At 25.9% G+C, this 13,744-nt stretch overlaps 1 protein-coding gene across 3 annotated transcripts; it reads left to right on the top strand.

Annotated features, from left to right (window-relative positions):
* Window positions 1–2,649: 2,649 nt before the first annotated feature.
* On the top strand, window positions 2,650–12,297 carry LOC129614613 (maternal protein tudor). Of its 3 annotated transcripts, XM_055529327.1 has the most exons (13): window positions 2,650–2,791; window positions 3,000–3,104; window positions 3,170–3,429; window positions 3,489–3,647; window positions 3,706–3,979; window positions 4,065–5,742; window positions 5,814–6,547; window positions 6,603–6,831; window positions 6,896–7,095; window positions 7,164–8,012; window positions 8,081–10,372; window positions 10,449–10,973; window positions 11,518–12,297. In XM_055529327.1, the coding sequence occupies exons 2-13, from the start codon at window positions 3,062–3,064 to the stop codon at window positions 11,640–11,642; spliced, it is 7,368 nt and encodes a 2,455-aa protein (XP_055385302.1). In that variant the 5' UTR covers window positions 2,650–2,791; window positions 3,000–3,061; the 3' UTR covers window positions 11,643–12,297. The 3 variants fall into 3 exon arrangements, with proteins under 3 accessions (XP_055385302.1, XP_055385301.1, XP_055385300.1); XM_055529326.1 differs by having other exon boundaries at window positions 4,101–5,742; window positions 10,449–11,661; XM_055529325.1 differs by having other exon boundaries at window positions 10,449–11,661.
* Window positions 12,298–13,744: the final 1,447 nt, after the last annotated feature.

Genomic DNA, 13,744 nt, shown 5'->3' with positions numbered 1-13,744 from the left:
TTACCCATTTTTGCAAATACAAAAATCTATTCTCGAAAATTCAATTACATAGTGAGGCCTTTTTAATACATAATTAATTATGAGAATTTTTCACTAATGCCCTTGGTAAATTTACAAAAAGAAATAAGTGTATGCTTGTATATATACATATTTAAAATTTTTTAATTTAAATATAAGAATAAATTACAAAATTAAAATTCTATTGGTTTTATTTTTCATAAACCAAACAAAAAAACAAAATAAAATAATCTTTCTGAACCTTAGTTTTCAAGGCAAACAATATTATAATATGAAAATTTTTTCATAACATACTTATAGGCGGCATAATAATTCTTGTAATTATAAAATTTTACATGCACATTATTTCATTTATGTTAAATGTATAAAATTGTAATCTGTTACATTTTATATGTATGTATATGGTTTTATTTATTTCTTTTAATATGGCAATAATTAAAAAATAGTTTGTTGAAATAATGAAACAATAAACATGTTCAAATTCACTGAATAAAAAAAAAAAAAAAGTTAAAAATGCTATGAAATGTTTTTTTTATTTTGGTTTCATGATTTCTCTATGTTGTAAAAAACCAAAACTATTTAAAGTTAGTTTTATAATCGGCTACAATTTTTTTTTTTTTAAATAAAATATGTTCCATCTATACTCACTCCATCTATTGTACATAAATATAAATAATTTATCTTTGTACATTAATTTATATATTATTTTTTTTTTTATAGTAAACATAATTTTTTCCATTTTATGCATTATGATTCTTTTTATATATATATATTTTTTTTATTTTTTTAATAACAGCGAACAATAAGTTTATTTATTTTTTTTTTTTGAACATAAATCTCATAGTTAATATTTTTATGCACAAAATTTGATGTAAAAGATATGAGAGAAATATATTTTCGTTCATAATATCAACATGCTTTGTCTATCAACATGGTTGGAATGTTTTATGTTTTTATAGAAAAATTTGAACATATTACGATTCTTAAATAAAATCTTAGATATTTTTGGTCTCATATGACTTGGAGTGTTTAACATACAAATCATTTGAGTGTATTCTAAACTTTATTGGAAAATCAGAATACTGATCAAACGAATAATTATGGATGTTTTCGTTTTTTTGCTCAGAACATGAATTTCATCAGATTCAGAGTTGTTAGACGACGGTTTTTAAAAAATTTTGTAATATTAGAACTCTAATTTAATAACCGAAACACGATAGAGCTTATATTCTGTTACATATTTAATAATTTCCAAATTTCAAAGTGTCGAAATAATATAATATGAATTCTGTATAATCTGAAAATCTTTTTTGAGCGTGCAGAACGTTATCTAAACATGTTTTGATTCCCTGAAGTAAAAAACGAGCACAGATTTATTTTTTGACAGATCTGAATTTGTTCTAGGGTGTAAAAACCGATAATGCCCTTCGACAAAACCATAACAATTTCTGAATTTAAGTTTGGATAAAAATATAAAATTTATATAATGTACTTATTGTTGATATTACATTGTTTATTTGATTTGTATATGATTAATTTTCAAATTTAAAATAACAAAAGATTTAACATTAATAGAAACCACGTTTTTTAAAGTTTTTATCAAAAGATGAAAACACAGAATTCCATTGAGGAAGAGCCAATTTTTTTCTTATTTATTTTTTTTTTTCGGAAAATAGGTTATTATTACAAGGACTCGAAATTTAATATTTATGTAGGTACATATACCTACATATGTATATATGTATGTATCTACATTTACTTGTATAAAATAAATAATGTAAGAAATAATATTTGTTTTAATGGAAATATTATTGGTTTTGTGTAACCGAAGAAAAAAAGAGGAAAAATGATTTTGATCTAATTTTTATCTGGACTTTTGATAAATTTAAATTGTTAGGAGAAAGAATTACTTTAAAAACTTTACCAAAATTATTTTTAATACTAAGTTATACAAATTTTGTTAGTTTAAATTTAAGTAATAAATAAATATTTAATTTATAAAAGTCTTCTGTCAATAACTGTTCTCCATATTCACAAATTCAGAAATAAGCAATCGTAAGCTTATATATGCCATATGGCACAATAATTGTCTTCGACTAACTCCAATTGGTTAAAGTTATCCACAATTTGTCAATTTTTATAAAACACAAGAACTTATTTATTATGCATGCGACAACTTGAGTTCTTTAGCAAAGTAAATTTAATTTTGATGTAATTAAAAAAGGTAAATAACTAAATTTTACAATTCAAACTTTTTTAACGTAAAAAAAAATTGCGGACGCTCCTAAAATACCAAAATATTTTTGACATTTTTAAAAATATCTGAAAATTCACTTAAATTTACATAAAAGCTGAATGTAAAAAAAGTAAACCGCTTTGTAATAAAACAATATTAAAGCGAAAAGAAAGAAATGCAAATTGAAATGCTTTAATATTTTAAAATACTAAAAGCATTTCAAAATTTAAAATTTTCATTATATTGACATAATTTTAACATTTTTATTCTACTTTCTTTACAAACCCCTGCGTAGTATTTTGTGTTTTATATTTTGACAGCTGTTGCTTCGTTCTGTGGAACATAGTTTCTAGACAATTAATAATAATGTCAAGTCAGCTGAAATGTTGTGGGAACGACAGCATTTATGAGGTGTTCTGCAAAATTAAACAGTGAAAAATATTTTGTTGGGAAAAATAAATAAATTAAAAAAATTAAATTTAGTTTTTGAACATTTTATCAATAATTTTCATTAGATGAGACACCGAAAATATAAAGGTTATTATTAATTTAAAAATATTTGAGGATTTTATGAAGAAAAAATAAGAATATTTTATTCAACTAGTTCCATGTGTAGATTATAACGGGAATTGTAAATTTTTCTTAAGATTAAGATCAAATTTCATTTTAGATGCTGGAATGTGCTGATTTAGCATATAAGTAAGTTTTGAAAAAATTTATAAAATTGTTTTTTGTTTGCTTTTAGATCGACTCGAATAAAATAAGAAACAATTGAAACTCCTACACCAACAACGTCGAGCAAAAATAATGCAAACTACGCGTATTCATATTACTTGTGTGACCACAATAGGTAATTGCTTATATACATATGTATATCAAAAATACTGTTTAATGTTGCAATTTTTTTTATTTAAGGTGGTTATTTGAGAATTTACGGCCAACAAAATATTGAAAATGTTACTATTATACAAAAAAATATTGATTGCTTAGTAAGAGCCCCAATGATTCAAACATCAATTCCAATTATGGAAGTTGCCCAAATTGGCAATTTTTGTCTTGCTTTGAAGGGTGACAGATTTGTTAGAGCTAGAATAGTTAGTAAATTTCCAAGTACAGGGCGTGTCAATGTTCATTATATGGATTATGGGTTTGATAATATACTTGATATAACTAATGTAAGATTTTGAAAATATTTATAGATAACTTACATTTTTAATAAAAAAATAATTTGTAGATCCGTATGTCTAAATTTCCTAAAGAACTTGAGTTAATGCCTGTCCAGTCGTTACCATTTATATTAAGCGGCATAAAAAATTCATGGGAACCGTATCAAATTCAAGAAATTAATGATGAGTTGTTGTATCAAACTGTTGATTTTACTGTTGAAGGAAGGGTACGTAAAAAATTATTTTAATATTTTTTTATAGTAACATTTTGAAATATAATTTTAGATTGGCGATGAGATTTTCATTCAAATAAGATGGAAAAACAAATCTTTAAATCATTTTATATTAGAACGCAAAGGCTATGGAGAGCTAGTGACTTTCGAATATATTAAAAAAGATTTTGCTCTTAATACACGAGTCGCTAAAAACCCAATAAATACGTACATAAAAGGTTTATCAAAAAATATAAGACCAGCGAGACAACCACATTATAGAAATGGTTATGATGGGATGAAACCAGGTATAGTCGATATACCATTATTTCGATCTATGGTCCAAGGTAAGTGATTAAAGATGATATCAAAATGCATCTCGCTCACTATCAATAGCTAACCTGCTTACTCCATTGCTAACGTTCTTTTAAGGAATTCACAATGAAAACTTCAAACTTCCATACACAGGTCCACCAATACGGGCTCATTTTATTAGACCTCAAATTCCAAGTCAACCATATCAAAAAACGGGAATTCCCACATTTAAAATTACTACCCTGCTTGTTGGAACAACATATGAAGTAGTTATTAGTAATGTACAGAACGGACCATGCTCCTTTTCAGTGCAGTTACATGAAAACCAGAAAGATTTATTTAAAATGATGAATGAAATAAGTTCTTATCAGTTACGTAGGCTATCAGAGCCTGCAAAAATTGGTATGGCTTGTATAGCAAGATGTCCCAGAATTGGCTTGCAATATTATCGCGCAGTTATAATGAATGTTGATTTAACATCATGTAAAATTTTATTTGTTGATTTTGGAAACACAGAAAATATTCCTTTCTGTGATTTATTTGATGTTCCCATACCATTACTTGACATTAAATGTTTTTCGTTTCGCTTCGCACTGTCTGGTTATAAGGAATTGGAACCAGTTAATGAAAGTCTGAAAGAATTATTTAAGAAAAATGTTTTGAACAAAGTTTTAAAATTGAAGGTAACACCTTTAGAGGGACCACCTCTTGTACAATATTGTGAACTTTATTATGAAAATAGAAATATTTTCAATATATTAAAAGACTTTCAAAACAGAAAAATAACATACACTAAGCCTGAAGCACTGGAACAAGATGAAATCGTAAATGTTTGTTATATTGATTCTCCAAAATCGTTTTATGTTCATAAGAAAACAAAACAAAATGCTTTTGAAAAAATGATGGATGAGTTAGATTTCTACTGTAACAAATATAGTTGTGTTCCTAAAAAACTTATTAAAGGCACTCCATGTGCTTTTAAATACGAAAATGCTTGGTACAGAGCTGAAATTATAAAGGCAGAAAATAATGACAGAGTTTATATACGTCAAGTTGATTTTGGAGTTGAACGTCATACAAAAATTTCCACATTGAATTACATAGACGAAAGATTTACATCATTCCCTCAACATGCAATTCAGTGTTGTCTAAAAGGTTTTGAGGATAACAGTTCATCTTCTATAAGCGATAGCGTTATAAATCAGTTTGAAATGCTCGCTGAAGAATCCGATGGTGGTAGAAGAAACTTTAAAGTTAAAATATTTAAAATGCTTACAAGTCATTATTATCTCTTAAACTTAGTTGATGAATCTCTGCAGCCAGAATTAAATTTAATGAAAAGACTTTTTAAATTAAATCTTCCTTTTAATAAGTACATAGGAATGGAGAAAGAATTAAACGCAAATAGCACGCCTGTTACTTCTACAGCAACTACGTCTCCTAAAAATAATAATAACAAACAAACGCAAAATCAATCTCTTCCAACTAAAGTCCAGAACAATAATTTTCTAAGTCCAAAACAAACAGAAATACCAGTAATCAATGTGGAAACCATCACCCCTACAAGTATAAATTATAATCAGGGAAATTCAGATAAAAATAGCAACAGTGGCAGTAGCAGCAGAAGCAGTAGTACAAGAGGTTTTCGCAGAGGTCAACGGAAGAATGCACCCACTCAAAAAGATACTACGCGAAATAGCAGTAGGGATTCTGCAATTACATCGTCAAGACCTGGAAGGGGAGGTCGCGGAAGAAATTTGCCCCCAAGATTTCAAAATCAACGTAATAATGACAGGTAAACCAAAATTAGAAAGAAGTTTTTGTTAGTGTCTTTAATTTAATTTAAAAACTACAAACTCTTTATAGACGCTACAATGGTGGAAATGACAGTTCTGGAAAGTTTGCATATAGCAATTCTTCAGAGGACTGGTCAAAGAGAACATCGACCCCCACTCAAAAACATAAATACGACAGTAGTGATAGTGAATTCGAAGGTTCAACGGAAGAGTTCTTACCATTTAATTTCGAACTAAAATCTGCTGATATACCTATTCCGTCCATTCAAGAAGTTGTTATTTGTTGGTGGATTTCACCACATCAATTTTTCACGCACGACTCTAAGATGACCAGCAGATTTGAAAAAATGATGCGAAAAATGCAAACTTTTTACAAAAACAGGAGTGCTATTCAAAACAAGCAAATCGAAGTTGGATCTATTGTGATTGCCAAATACAAACAGGATAATGTTTTATATCGAGCTAAGGTCTTGGCTTGTAATCCTCAAATGAAGAAATACAAAGTGGAATTTATTGATTTTGGAAATCGATCAATAGTTGAAGAAAATGACATGTGGCAAATGGAAAAGCGTTTCGCTCAAGTGCCTGTAATGGCGAACCTTTGTTCATTTGAAAATATCGTATCAAATTATGAAAATCAAAAAATAATTGATTTTATCGCCAAATATTTAAAACAGGGAATTACCTTGAATTGCCAGTACATGAAAAAAGAGAATAATACGTATTTTGTAAATATTAATCTAAAAGATGATTCACTGAAACATATACTTATTAAAGAAGGCATGGTATCAGAACTAAAAGAAGGTACTTGTTTAGTATTTTTATCAAAACAATTTTTTTTAAAATAACATTTTTTAAGGTACCAAATTACATATTTTGGCTGGGCAACAAATTAAAGCAAAAGTGTCTTCTGTTGCGGATCTTTCAAATTTTAGAATTTTAATTGAAGGCTGTGACATTGATTTAATGTGTTCTTATCATAACATTAAGCTAATTAAATCTAATCCTGGATTGTCTTCCAAATTTAAAGATAAATATGAGGGAAAATATTGCTTTTTTGATATAATTAGTGTAACTCAAGATAAAATGTAAGTTTAATCAATTACGCAATAGTATTTCAATTCTAAAACTATATAATATATACTTATTTAGTTTAATGGTGGATCCAGCAGAAAATGATTTAACAGAAAATGCTCAGCCAATTATATATGATTATCCGGTAATGTCTGATAAACTGGATGTAAAAATATCTTACGTTAGAACACCAAACAGATTATATGCTCAAACTATTTCAAATGAAGAGAAAGCTAACGAACTTTTAAATGAGATGTATGATTACTATATTACCAAAGGTAAATAATGTAAATAATTTGTGTTCTAATATTAATAGCCTCAATTTTCATTAATTACTTTTTCCAAGGGGACATACTAAAATGTATATCAAAAGGAATGATATGTGCAGCCAATTCTGAAGATGGTAATTGGTATAGAGCACAAATATCATCAATTAAGCCAAATGTTGGTGTAGGAGTTGAAGCAAGTAACAATAACGATTCCATATTCGAGGTGTATTACATTGATTATGGAAATAACGAAACAATCGACAATATTAGTAAATTAAAACGACTCGAAGAGAGATTTTCAATTTCAAGTGCCTTCGCAATGGAAATTTATTTACCATTCAAAAGTATTAAAAGTATGGACCAGGAATCTGTGATAAAACAAATTAGAGACCTAGTAGGAAATTATCAGTTAGAATTAAAAATATTGGAATCTTATGAGGGTTGCTGGATCGTGGACATCTTATCCAGTGATTATAGTTTAATGAATGTCCTTGAAGAGAAAGGATTGATCGAGAAAAAATATGATATAGATTGTGTCAAATCTTTAATTTTGAGTGATTTTGAAAATGAACTATTAAAATCAAATGATAATATTGAAGAAATATCTGTGGATAAACCAAAAATTGCTTCCAAAGAACATAAGGAAAAATTGAAAATTGAAACCAAAGATGAAGATGAAATGATTGATGAACCACCCTCTGACATACCTATGCAAACTACAGTCGAACCATCAATAAAATTACCTAATATGTATGCTGCTTACATTAGTCATTTTGAGAATCCAGGGAAATTTTATTTACAGTTAGATGCTGATTCAAAGGAGCTTGAGAAAATGCAGGGTAATTTACAAATTGTAGCTGAACAATTACCATTATTAAAAACTATATCCAAAGATGAGAAATGTGTAGCACGTTATTCAGTTGACGGTAAGGCGATTTTGTATAAATATTTTTTTCTTTTTAAAATTGAATATTTTCTATTTGAAAATTTGCAGGAATTTGGTATAGAGCTAAAGTTTTTGATAATGAGCTAATTGCTGTCCAATTTATTGACTACGGAAATATTGACGTGGTTGAGGTATCAGATATAAAACAAATGGTTGAGCCTTTTACAACAATTAAGTCGTTTGGAATACCATGCTCTTTAGCTGTGGCCCCAAAATGCGGTAGTGATTGGCCTGAGGAAGCGAATAGACTATTTAATGAAAATAGGGATAAAAAAGTTCATTTTAATTATATTCTTGAAAGTGAAAAAAAAAATTATGTAAATTTGTTCATTGATAATTCAAATGTTGCAAAAACCTTATGTTCAAAAGAACTAGTTAAACGGTTAGAGATTGTTGAATCAGGCGAATCTTGTTTCATAAGTCATATTAACGGACTAGCGGATTTCTATATTCAAATGGAAAGTTACTCTGACGGGTTGGAAGCAATTGCTAGTTATTTAACAGGCTATTCTCAATTTCCCTTAATACCAAGTAACAACGCAAGTAGTGAAAATATAATTGGAACGATATGCGCAGCTATATTCCCAGATGATAACGAATGGTATCGTGCTAAAATTTTATCAGAAACGGACAGCGGTTTTGAAGTTTTATTTATTGACTTCGGTAATACCGCTATTACAACCGAAGCACGTGTAATTTCGGATGATATTGCAAATGCTCCATATCTTTCAAAAAGATGTTGCCTTCGCATGCCAAATAACATACTTGAATGGTCTCAAAAAGCTGAAGAAAAATTCGTTGAACTAGCGGCGGGCGGAGAAACAGTCTTTGTGGTTGACTTAAAAAAACCGGGCGAAGCTGCAGTTGTAGATTTAACAATGGGTGATACAAATCTTCTAGATATTTTGCAGCCACTGTGTGAGGAAAATGTCAATGTTAAGTCTAAAACACCGGGAAATGATGTTTTAAGTTTGAGCATTATGACAATGAGTACTTTGTCAGACAGTGGTGTAATTGGTCATGAAAAGGAAAGTGTAGTTATAAGTCATGTTAATTCTCCTATTGATTTTTATGTTCAATTAAATTCTGAAGTTAATGAATTAGAAATGGTAACCGATAAGCTGTTTGATGTCAACGAACCAGTATTGGATCCCAAAGTAGGAGAAATATATGCAGCTCTATATCCAAAAGATGAAAACTATTATCGGGCTAAAATTTTATCTAAAGAGAATGATGGATACAACGTACTTTATATAGATTTCGGAAATTGTTCTATAACGAATGATTTCAAAGTTTTACCAGAAGAGCTGAAGCAAGTGACCAATTTGGCAAAACATGTCAGTTTAGCTGGAGTAGGATTTGATTTGAGCGCCGACAACGTAATTGAAAAGTTTAATGAAATATTGGAACCGTTCTTTACAGAAAATGTAGATATGATAATATTGGATAAAAAAATTGATCCATGGATTATTAAACTAAACTTGAATGGCGAAGATATTTGTGATAGGCTTAAGATAGGATTGGGGTTCGATATGATGAATAAGAGTGATCTATTTTTACAGCCTGAAATAAATGAAAAACGCAAAAATGTTATTATAAGTCACATCATATCTCTTAACGAATTTTATATTCAATTGGAAGATGAGGTCAATGAAGTTGAAAACATTACTAATAAACTACAAAATTGCAATGAAATGAAACTAGTATCAGATCTTCCCGAAATTAAGAAAATTTATGCTGGACTATTCCCAGAAGATAATAGTTATTATCGTGCAAAAGTAATTAGTGCCGATGCAACTGGAGCGGAAGTATTTTTTATAGATTTTGGAAATAGTGCCAAAACAACAGATTTAAGAATTTTGCCTGATAATTTGAAGAATATAAGAAATATGGCAACCAAATGCTGTTTGATACTTGATGACGTCGGAACTGATTATGATAAATTTAATAAACTTTTTTTAAGTTATATGGATTCTCATTTTGGTGAAATATTTCAAATAGAAATAATGAACCAGACTGATAAAGAAGATGAATGGAAGATTAAATTGTATAACAAAAACAGCAATATTTACAATGAACTTTTAAAGATGTATAAATCAAAATCATGTGAAAATATGGCTAACGTTAATTCATTTAAAAGTTGTACTGTAAGTCACATTAATAATCCAAATGATTTTTATGTTCAAATTTGTGACAATGATGCTAAATTGAATGAAATTGCTGAAAAACTTTTAGCAGCTGATCATTTTAATAAATTAGTTGACCCTAAAATCGGAGATATATGTGCAGCGAAATTTCCAGATGATGGAGCTTATTACCGAGCGAAAATATTATTGTTAGGTTAGTATCAAAAAGGCATATTAACTAAAATTGATTTGAAATAATTATAATATATTCATACAAATCAATGTTGTAGGTGCCGAAAATGGTGCAAAAGTTATATATATGGATTTTGGCAATGAAGCATTTACTGATGATTTGCGTGAATTACCTGAAAATCTTCAAAAAATTGAAGCATTAGCTAAACGTTGTGCTCTAGAAAATTTAGGCGATATTGATTTTTGGTCAAAGGAAGCACAAGATTGTTTTTCAGAAATTATTAATGAACATTTTAACGAAACATTCCAAGTTAATATTATTAAAGATAACGATAGTGAATGTACTTCATTAGAAAATTTCTCTAATGAAATAGATCCAGCGGTAGTTCAACTTGAATATCAAAGTACAGATATAGCTGGTAAATTGGTTTCAACGATTAAAGAAAAATTCAATTTAATATCAAATAAAATATCGAATACATCAAATTGGGATGAAACAACAATATCATCAAAAAATATTGATTCCGGCATTAAAACTGATTCAGATGGTAAAAGCGTCGAATCGGGAAGTGAAAATAAATTTAAAGTTGGAACAAAAAATGAATCACCAAATATTACTAAAGGTATTGTTGAAGAAATTATCGATAAATCTATGATTATAAATGAAGTTATGCAAGATATTAATACGAACCCATCAAATGTTGTGAAAGACATTGTTAACGATATTATAAATTCTTGTCCATCAGGGAAAACATCGAATGTTGTCAATGATATTGTCAATGACATTATAGATTCATGCCAAGTAGAAACAGAAAATAAAAATGCATAAAAATTCTAGTAGAGAACTAAATATACAAAAAAAAAAAAAACGAAAAAATTAAAAAGTTAAGTTTTGGCATCAAGATAAGATAATCTACTATTTATCAATTCAAATATTCAAAAAATTAATAAGAAAAAATTTTTTCTCATTCAATCCTTCACGATGCGAAAACGATATTTCCATGAAGTTCTAAAATAGAAGAGAAGTTTTTAGTTTGTTGTAAACATTTTGGAATACATTTGTGTTTTGTTAATATTTTATTTCTGTATCCCTGTGTTTTTGTATTTTATTTTTAAATCAAAAACAAGAAAAAAGAAATATTTTTTTTTTATTTTTATTTAATACAGATGAAGATGATGATAATGATGATGATTGTCATTCAAAATGTGGAAATACAACAAATGATTTAGCTGAAGTATTGTACAATGGTTTCAATGAAATATTGTCACAGGAAAATTTTTATAAAAAATAAATAAAAAGAAATGAAAGCTTTTGAAAAAATAATACGCAAAAATTAAAGTAGATAAAAAAAGTTTAATGTTGCGATTTATATTTTTAATTATTTTTTAAATATTGCAAATTTATTCGAAAATTTCAAAAAATTATAAAAAAATGTAGACAAAGAAATTTAATTCAAAAAACAGTAATTAATATGAAAGAAATGATAAAATGCCGGGAAATACTTTCAAAATTTTGATTTTAAAAGCATTTTACGATTTTAATTTTTTAATTTTAATATATTGTCCTTTTTAAATTAATTAAATATTTTTAAATATGAACAACATTTAGTTTATATGAAAAATTAAAAGGATATCATGTTTTTATATACATAAACTAATTTTTTATAATTTTAAAAAATAAATTTGCATTACTCGTCCTTTTTTTTTTTTTATTTTTACTGTGTAACAAGATAATTTTGCCAGTAAATTAAAGAAAAACCACCCAGTTTTAATAAGTTATATTCCTTAAATAGGTTGTTATTATTTTTTTTTTATCAAGAAGAAAAGGAAATGGTATTAAATTTCCTGGCACTTTTTTTTTTTTTTTATTAATACTATTAATATTTTAAATTAATATAATTACATTGTTGGAATATTTAAATCGAAAACGCAAATTAAATTTTTATTCTTTAAACTTATATATTTTTTTTAAATTAGGTTAGAGTAAAAACAAAAATTTAAATAAATTTTGATGTACTATTGAAATATTTTTAAATTCAAAAGATTTTAAAATGTGAAAATTTTAATTAAAATAAAACTTGATTTTGTTAATAAAAAATTAAAGTATTTATCACCAAAATGATTGCACAATGTAATTATATAATTTTATATGTTTTCTTTTCTATAAAATTCATCTTATACTCATTTAATTCCTATTTAATTTTTATTTTTGAATTTCATTTATTATTTAATTTTTTTGAAACAACTCATTTTAGTTGTTAAGTGTTCTCTTTATCAAAGCAATATTTTCACAATTTTCGTTCCTTTTTTCTAATTTTTTTTTTTTATTAATTCTCATATTTAAATCTCATTGAAATTAAATAGAAATTTTATATAATTTTTATGTTATTTATAAATAAAAAAAAAAATAAAAAACAAAAAAATATGAAATAAAAAAAAATCGAAAAAAAAAATCATTAAAGTGCACTGAAAACTTAATTTAATATTAAAAAAATTATATTGAAATATAAAAAAAAAACTAACTCACACCAAATATCAAATAAACATTTTCATATCATTTAAAAATAAATTAAAAAAAAAAAAATATGAAACAGAACAATAACAATAATTTAAATCAAAACTAAAATGGCCTTATTTATATTATAAAAAAAATAATTAATATTAGTATATATTTAATAATGTATCAAATACAATTTATGAAACAATTTTTATATTTAAGTTACGACGTACATTATTTTTATAAATTAATTAGATTTTAAGAAAAAAAAAAGAAATTGTTATAAACAAACAAAATATAAAAAAAAAATAAAAATAATATAATTTTTGCTAATAATATTAAAAATTTTATTGTTGTATAAAATAATAATATAACAATAAATATTTGTTTGAAAAACAAAGAAAAAACAACTGAAAATAAGAATGAAAATACCATTTTTTTTTACACTATAAATTTTAAATATTTAAAAAAATAAAAATTTAAATTAATATCGTAAAAACAATATTATACTGCAAAACAATATTAAAACTAAAAACAATTACACAATGAATAAAAAAATAAATACACACTGAATTAATTTGAAATAATTTAAAAAATAAAACAAAAAAAAAAAAAAACTTTATATAATTATTTATCTTAAATGCCTTTATAATAATTTAAATTATTGAAATTGAATTATAACTTACTTTTGTTTATATATAAAAAAAAAAATATACTTAAAGTATATAAAAATTAAAAACGAAAAACAAACAAAAATTATATAAAAATAATAAAAATAAAAAAAATATATATATGAATTAAAAAATCAATAAAATTATTTTATTCTCTCTTTTAAAAATTATTGTTTTTTTTTATTCCATTACGAGTATTATAATTTTTAATTAAAATTCTCCAATT

The sequence above is a fragment of the Condylostylus longicornis genome, unplaced genomic scaffold, assembly GCF_029603195.1.
Source record: "Condylostylus longicornis isolate FDR11 unplaced genomic scaffold, ASM2960319v2 ptg000114l, whole genome shotgun sequence".
Lineage (NCBI taxonomy): Eukaryota > Metazoa > Arthropoda > Insecta > Diptera > Dolichopodidae > Condylostylus > Condylostylus longicornis.
Note: the sequence above shows the minus strand (reverse complement) of the source record. Positions and strands in the feature narration are given on the sequence as shown.